Here is an 8,982-nt window from a genome sequence, read left to right as displayed (position 1 = left end):
GGAATCAGGCAGCTTTGTACATATCCACCTGTGAAACCTTAGGTGCCTACAGGGTTGGGTTGCAGCTGAGTGGGGGTTATGAGGATCTCAGTTACACCCAAAGTGTCAGTTAGGCTGTGGGACTTAGGTGCCTATCTGAGCACTCTAACCACTGGATCATTGTCCATCATGGAGTGGCTGTCTCTCTAGGTATGCCTACACAGCAGGAAAAAAAAGACCTGGCCCAGAGAGTCTCAGAGCCTGGGTCAATTGACTCAGACTCGTGCTGTAAAGCTAAAAATAGCAGTGTTGATGTTCGGGCGCAGGCTCGCCCGCCACACCAGGTTTCAAAGCCCAGGCTGAATACACTGACAAGAACTGCATATCATAGGCCACAAATAGGGCCAGAACCTCAGCCAGTGGCTCTGTTGACTTCACTAGTACTAAGCTGATTTACAGCATCTCAGCATCTGGCCCATTGTCTTTGCTGACTTTTTTAATGTGACAATAATTTCTCTGCATTTACATCCTGTAAGTCGAGGCATATTGCAAACTCTCATTTGCTCTTTTAACAGCTACCAAACACTGTGCAGGGAGGTAACTACATTATCATTATCCTGCTGATAATAGCTCATTTTAATTAATTAGCCTCTTACAGTTGGTATGGCTACTTCCACCTTTTCATGTTCTCTGTATGTACATATATATCTTCTTACTATATGTTCCATTCTATGCATCCGATGAAAGCTTATGCTCAGATAAATTTGTTAGTCTCTAAGGTGCCACAAGTACTCCTGTTCTTTTTACATTATAAACAGTCACTCCAAAGTCAGTTCCCATCTTCCTGGCCTCGGGGCTAAAGTTACTGGGCCAGACTCATCATCCCTAGTGTAACTCTGTTCATCACAAGAAGTTTGGCCTACTGACCCCCAAGCACACTGCTTCGAGTTATCTCCTCCCTCCGGCTCTTATCTTGGTTTACTGCTTCAGCATTTATCTGAGTCCTTTACACCCTTATCTAAAACACCACCAAGATCCAGGTCCCCTAATGTGTGTCATGGTTTTACTACTGCTGAGCTCATCTACTGTCACTGTCCCATCCTGCATTTTGCTGTCTTTTGTGATGCCCTCTCATTCGCAAAGCTCTGCCTGTGGCCATTGGTGCCAGAAGTCCATTGCAGGTTCCAGGAGCCTATTGCTTGCCAGCCCTTCCACTGTGTCTCCATTTAGGAAAGCACTCCATTTAGGAAGGAACAATCTGTTGCCCCATACAAAATGGGAAATGATTGCCTCGGAAGGAGTACTGCAGAAAGGGATCTGGGGGTCATAGTGGATCACAAGTTAAATATGAGTCAACAGTGTAACATTGTTGCAAAAAAAGCTAACATCATTTGGGATGTATTAGCAGGAGTGTTGTACGCCAGACATGAGAAGTACTATTTCCGCTTTACTCCACTCTGATTAGGCCTCAACTGGAGTATTGTGTCCAGTTCTGGGAGCCACATTTCAGGAAAGATTTGGACAAATTGGGGAATGTCCAGAGAAGAGCAACAAAAATAAGTAAAGGTCTAGAAAATATGACCTATGAGGGAAGATTGAAAAAATTGTTTAGTCTGGAAAAAAGAAGACTGAGAGGGGACATGATAATACATGAACGGTTGTTACATGGAAGAGGGAAAAAAATTGTCCTTCTTAACCTCTGAGGATAGGACAAGAAGCAATGGGCTGAAACTGCAGCAAGGGAGGTTTAGGGTGGACATTAGGAAAAAATTCCTAGCTGTTAGGGTGGTTAAGCACTGAAATAAATTGCCTAGGGAGGTTGTGGATTCTCCATCACTGGAGAACTTTAAGAGCAGGTTAGACAAACACCTGTCAGGAATGGTCTAGGTAATATAGTCCTGCCATGAGTGCAGGGGACTGGACTAGATGACCTCTCAGGGTCCCTTCCAGTCCTATGATTCTACACAGGTTCCCCCGCACCCCATCGGTCACACCATCCTTCAGTAATTAGTTAGATCAGGAAAGCACATCTATTCTCCCATCTATATTTTCTTCTATTTTCCAGCACCTTCTACTCTGGATTTCCAGCTGGTAAGGGCCAGATTATAGCTGGGGAAGGCAGGGAAACAATATAGCATCCCCTTTTGTCCCGCCACCCCAGGACAGGGCTAAGATCAGGCCTTTTAGTCTTCTATGTGCAATGACTGCTCTCTGCTAGATCTCCTGGGTCACAATTCACCCCCAGGGGAGCACGTGCAAGTGATGGCCCCCACCTTACCTCCCCACCAGCCTTTGGTCTTGGTTGGCTCTACAGTGGAGCGAATGTTGCAATTTCTAAAGTAGGTGTGCTCCCCCCTGCATAGAGGGGAGCTTTGGGAGAGCAGTGACTCCTGGTGGTCCCACTGCTGTGGTGTGGCAATTTAGGTACATGCCATTCCCAGTGGAAGGCTTTGGGTGAAAGTCACAGCACAGTTCTTTGCAGTATGTTCAACATGCTACTGAAGTGCAACTGCTTGGAGTGCCATAAATGCCACAGCACTGGCAACAGAACACACTACTCAGTGAGAAATCATGGGAGAATGAAGAACTACCTTAACAAGACTTGAATAGACAAATGGATCATCAGTCAGAAAAATTAATGACAGAAATCCCTCAACTCTATGCTTCTAGCATTCTTTCCCCAAGTAACGCTTTCAGTAGCATAGCATATACTGCAGATTGCGTAGTAATCATATTAATTAGGTCCAGAGGGGAGGACTTTGAAATATCTGTGGCCCCAGGTGTCATGCTGTTCTGCCACCTTCTCCTCAGGGTAAGGCAAGGCTGACTGTGGTGTCAACTGGCAAAGGGCATGGCCTATGGAACTAGCATGGAAAGCAAATAAACAGTGACTGAGAATCACCAGGAGAAGCAAATGCAAGCCCAGATGCTCTCAAGCACCACCACTGTACCTCTCAGGTAGCTTCCTCCTAGCACTATGGCAGGCTCCATTCCTCTGCTATCTATGGTGTTGACTGCATGTTTCTGACTCCCCACAACAGGGCTGAGTAACAGAAGATGAAACTTTCTGTAACAACATTAGTATAAAGTAGGTTCTCACAGTAAGAGATGAGCTAGTGTTTTTTGAGGGTAGACATATAGCATTGATCTGAGATGGACACCTGCCCCTTGCAGCCTACGTATGCCCTCTTTGGCAACTCCACTCTGGTCATCTGAATGCAGGGGATGGCTCAATGGGAGCGTACCTTGGAGGCTTATTACAGGGATTTCTTGTAACAAGTTGTTACAAAATTCTTCTTTCCACAGCAAGGAATGGGGCATCCCATTTACTAGGGAAGTGAAATGGCCCCAGCTTATGCAGTAAGACAGGAGAATAACAATTTTTTTTAGCTACCCAACTCCGAGGCACTGGCAAGGACTGGTGGGTATGTGCACCACTTCGAAGATAAAAATAATAAATTATATTTGGCACATCTAATGCCGTACATTTTTAAAGTGCTGCAGTAATGAAACTTCATCATCCCCGTTCAGAAAAACACGTTTGAAAACGTGCACAGTACTCCCTGGAAGTGTTAAGCAGGACTATTGAGCAATGGTTGCACTTACATGAAGAACCTGGCCTAACATCCTTCATGAGAAGCGACAGTCGACACGTAGAGCCATTAACTAGTCAAAGACTTGCCTGTGTCTTCCCTATAGTAGTTCATCTTTTGCACATGCCACCGAGGTGTTGTCCGCTATTGAAAAAAAAAAACAAGCAAAAAAGATGCACTTTAATCGCTGCAACTGTTCTTTAAGGATGGACTTGACCCAAGTGCAGTCAGGCATTTCCCCACCCCTCTGCCAAATACACTTGCTTTGGCATCATAAATATTGGTTAAATTTCATGATATAATCACATACACACTGCCTGCTCGCTTTTTTTTTTTTTGCTTTAACGTTTTGTGAGAAGCAACGCTAACCACAGAAACAGACCCGTCAGTTCCTTTCTTCCAAAAGGAGAACTTTATACCACATTGCAATAAGCTCCTCTCCAATTAAAATACACAAGAATCTTGCAGAAATCAGCTGCCAGATTTATTAATCTACCCGAAAACAAAACAAAAAAATGGAATAAAACCAGAACTTTAAATAAGCCTTTTAGGTACAATTTCAAAAGGGTTAATCAGTTCAATGAAAGCCTTTCTTCTTTTGCTGGGAGATCATGTAATGTTGGGCTGAATGCTTGTTTTGTTCAGTGAGTCACTACCATACACTGTGTGTATATATATATACACACACACACATACATATATATTCTCTTTAAATATTACACATTTGATGCAATGTCCTCTTCTTCTTCTTTTTTTTTTTTTGACCCACCCCCTCCCACCAATGCCCTGCTCCAGACAGGAAGTGCTCCACAATGACATTAATGGAATCAAAATGGATCAAAGGACTTTTAATCAAAACGTGTTTCCTTCGAACCTTATCTCAATGGAAGCCACAATGTTCAAAGTTCTGACTTTTCCCTTCTTGGTGAAAGCTTCAGTGGTCTTGCTTTGATTTTGTTGGGTTGATCATTGAAATTTTAAGTGCCATTGAGACCTATAAATTATTGACAGAACAAGATGGCATATTAAGGCATATATACACCCATAAAATATGTTGCCCTATGGGATTTAGGTGAATTAGATGCATGCCCAGAGAGTTCTTCTGCACCTTTGGTCTCTAGTAGTCACTGCTTTTTAATTTTGAATGAATTGCATAAGATATCATTTATAGCTTACTGGTTTCTTGATTGACATTGAGTGGAAAATTAAGCCACCACCAAGGGGTGTCTTTGAAATCACATCTATTGCAATTATTGTCGTTTTATGTTTATGAGTTCATCTTTCCTTCCTCCCCTAGATTTGTTACAGAACTGGAAAGTGAGGCACTCCTGTGAAGTAACAGCATTTTTAAATTTCACTGGGCTGTTCAAATCCCGTTTTTTACCCTCTTCAAACTTGGAAATGTTACATTTCAGAAAAGGTGCTCATAAATATTTAGAACTTATTTTTTTTTCTTTTTGTTTTACACGTAGAATAATGTGTCTTGCTTTTTCAAGATTACCCCCTCTCAAAAAATAAAATGATTTAAAACAAAACAAAAAACAAACCTCAAAACTTTAAATTGTCTTCCAAACATATCCGATCACATTTACATTTAGTGTCCAAAACAAGTTGGTTGATAACATCAGTGCCAGCACTACAACGTCATACAGCGACTTCATTGTGTTCTTTGACAGTTCGCGTAAGTCTCCGTTCCACCGAAAGATACAAAAGGTTCCGCAGAGCTTCCCTTAGCAAGCTGAAGCTTACTATTCATTTGTCGATGCGCATAAGAGCTGCTTATAGCACAGCTATGGCGTAAGCTATTTTCTAAGCAATAAATGGTTCAAGTCATCTATTTTGTCCTGAAATGCTATCTGTAGTTACAGCATTGCTTATAAATGGTCATAGTAAATTCAGCATCAAAGAGAATATTACAGAAAAAGACAGCAGCAGAAGCATTAGCGTTATCTAGTATTTATATATGTTATCAACATAACACAGCAGTAAAAGGTTTAAATGCATATTAATGGGTACCGTGTCTAAAAATTACTAAAGTACCTATTTAGTGTATTGGATATTTTTCTCAAGGAGTGCTTGCTGTGTCTAAACAGCATAATTAGATATGTGACTTAGTACAGTTAATTCCTATTGATTAAATAACTTATTTATGTTGCAAAGGAAATGGAAGGAAAGAAAATGTTTTCCCCCTGATCATGATCCTGCATTTAATGCTGACATGATCATGAGAAAAGTCCACCATATGTAATTACTACTCTCAACTGGACTTTGAAAGGTCGAAAATAATAGGATGGCCTGTATTTGCATAGCAAGGTGACACTAGATCAACATGCTATGCTTCAAGTTTGCAACTCGCAGTGTGAAGTCAGGAATTGTGCTCCTTGGACACCAGTAATGGTGTGTGCTCTGCCTAACATCCAAGTGAATGGGCATCTTCTGTAAGGCAGGAAAAACAAAAATATAAAATGCAAACAGAATGACAAAAAGATGTTCAAATGTGTAAATGAAAGATGGACAGTGTGTCACGTCTAGCTTCTACATTAAATCCTGCAATCTATGCTTTGATCCTCTTTATAACTGCAGAAAGACAATTAGGAATGATCAGAGACAAATGCCCAAGGCATGTTACTCTGATAATAATATCCAAACAGTTAATTTACACAATAAGAATTAACTGTACTATGGATACCCAGAGAAAATGTACAATATCCTATGCCAATATGAAACAAAACAGACGATATAGCTTCATTGTAGTTAAAACCTGTATGTTCCCTTCCCAAACTCAGGTAAAAAGTAAACCCACCCTTTTCCTCCTGTTGCACAGAATAAATGTTTAGATTCCAACCCTCTCCTTTCAAATAAAGTGCGCTGTCCATGGCAGAACATAGGAGTAATGCAACAGGAAAAGCCCCTTTTAGTGTACTATTTAAAAAACAAACTGAAGTGGATTCTGCTCTCCTCTGGATCTTGTGATAGAGGAGAAGCACAGGGGAGGATGCCCCCTTTTCTGTCATTGCTATTAATACACATAGCCTTCGTTATAGGGGTGGGTGTTACAGCAGCCACCCTCCTGCATGTAGACCATGCTCTCGTCAAAGTGGGACAGTGGCACGGTATCCTCCTCGTTGATGTGCCGCTCCATGTCCGTCTTCAGCAAGGGGCGCTGGTTGTCTGGAAAGGCCATGGAGAAAAGCGCTTCGGGATCACAAACAAACTTGTAGACATATCTCTCTCCGGCAACCTTAACACAAGGTCAAAAAGGAGAAGGAAAGAAAAAAGAATAGTGTAAGTTTTAGCACTTTAACAACTTGTAGTTACAGATTTCTGAGGAATCTGCTTTCACTAGACCATGAAATACTGTGCCATGGGAGTTCTTGGGCACCAACATTAGGAATGAAATCCTGGTCCCATTGCGACTAGTGGGAGTTGTGCAAAAGCAGACTACATAAAACACTTTGGGCTTCAGGACACAACACAACCCTGATTTCCTTTGGGAATGGGGGTGGGGAATGAATTAAAAGATTCTATTTCTAAAGCCTATAACCTGAGATCACTTTCTGCACTTAAACAATGGCCAACAATGTTGTTCTGTCTGGGGAAAGTAAACAGCTTTTTACCACAGTAGTACGATCAAACCACAAAGTTACGCACCCTGTTGTTTTCAACTAAAATATAGATAATCCATGATAAAACAGAACTGAATTTAGCTTGATATAAGTCAAGTCATACTCAAGTTATCTCAAATATACATAATTTGTAATGTATTGAGTCACAGCACATGTTGGTAGTAGAGGAACTGCATGCAAACAAGGATGTCTTCGTGTATTAAGCAGCAGCTCCTGCAAAGGCTAAGACATTTGGATTTGTTTACTGAGTGAAAGCCTGTTGGCCTAAGACACTTGGGTTATCCCTTACTCTTTTCCAAAAGGTGTTGGGGGCATCTGACTTCCAGCTGCAGAGCAATCAAATATGGGCAAAAATGTGCTAGATTTAACATCTTACTTGAAAAGTGGGCTTACCTCAATCCCTATCAAGTTTACAGTGCACTATTTAAAAATTCCTTTCGAATTTAAACTATATATTTTCCTTTAAAAATGTAATGTTGTTTTTGAAAGTAAATAGGAACATAATCCTCATTACATCTATCTTTGCTTGGTTTGGAACAAACGGTTTTAATTTAACAGAGATGCATATTGAGCATGGAAAACAGAACACTGTCTTAAGTCTGCAAGTACCCACTACAACGTAGGGCTTATCTTCACGGGTTTTACCTCAAATTAGTTGATTATCTGGGGTGATCCCCAGGGTAAATTACAAACATTTTTATCCTAGAACAAAGAAGCATCCAGCCTTTACAAACTTGTTAAGTACTGTCCAAAAAACTCTAATGAGTGGAGGCATACCTGTGAGGCTGAATGGAATCTGGGATATTTGAGGATAAACTTGAGGATATTATCAATACCAATATTGTGAAACTGCAAGGAGTTATGCCAGATAGTCCAGGTAAGATATCTGCAAAAATGTTATAATTTTCCAGATATGATCATCTAATTTATGTGTTTGTATCACCTTTGCATTTTGGGTTATAGATATGTATGTATGTCTGTATTTCAAAACTTGTGCTATGCTTCTGGGTGACACCCCCAGACAGTTTGGCAGCAGCACTGCCTAGCCTGCTTGATGGCCCATTGAGGACCATAAGCTATACAACTGACCCATTGAGAGAAAGTAGATACACCTGATGACTCAGCAAGGCATGCAGGGGCATGCCTATGACAGTACTCTAAGGCTTTCAAGCCATGTGCTGGGCAGCTTGTGTTTGAAACAAAGGAAGCACAGTCCACATGGCAAAAGACTATAAAAGGCAGCTGCATCTTCTCCATATTGTCTTCAATCCTGCTTCTTACCTCTGGAGGAACTTTGCTACAAACTGAAGCGCTGAACAAAGGACTGAATGACCCATCCAAGCTGTGGATGTGTTCCAGAGGGACTTTCAAGCCAGCAAACTCACCAATACTGCTTAGAACCTGATATATGGACTTTGGAGTCTTTGCATGTATGTGACTCTTTTACCATTTAACATCTCTCTTCTTTTTCTTTCTTGTTTCTTTTTTTATAAGCCTTTAGTTTTTGGCACTAAAGAATTGGCTGGCAGTGTGGTATTTTGGGTAAGATCCAAACTTATACTGACCGGGTAGTGTGGCTGACCCTTTGGGGTCAGTAGAACATTTTGTATAGTGTACAGAGTTTTTAAAATAACTTCTCACTGTACAGGACCTAGGTGCTGATTGGGAGCCAGAGAATTGCAATGCAATAGAGGGGGACTGTGTGATTTCTTTTTTTGCTTCTTGATAACCAGTATGGGGGATCAGAAGCACAGTCTGTGACTGGCTGGGGAGTTTAACTTCAG

At 41.2% G+C, this 8,982-nt stretch overlaps 1 protein-coding gene across 3 annotated transcripts in view; it reads right to left on the bottom strand.

The window, feature by feature from the left end:
- Positions 1-4,038: 4,038 nt before the first annotated feature.
- Positions 4,039-8,982, bottom strand: part of ETV1 (ETS variant transcription factor 1) — a 74,553-nt gene continuing 69,609 nt past the window's right edge. For all 3 annotated transcript variants that reach the window (XM_074945834.1, XM_074945835.1, XM_074945836.1), the window contains one exon: positions 4,039-6,813. In XM_074945834.1, coding sequence (XP_074801935.1) covers positions 6,592-6,813 — 222 coding nt within the window. In that variant the 3' untranslated portion in view covers positions 4,039-6,591. The remainder of the gene's footprint in view (positions 6,814-8,982) is intronic.

The sequence above is a fragment of the Natator depressus genome, chromosome 2 (genome assembly GCF_965152275.1).
Source record: "Natator depressus isolate rNatDep1 chromosome 2, rNatDep2.hap1, whole genome shotgun sequence".
Classification (NCBI taxonomy): Eukaryota; Metazoa; Chordata; order Testudines; family Cheloniidae; genus Natator; species Natator depressus.
This window is presented reverse-complemented; position numbering and strand designations above follow the sequence as displayed.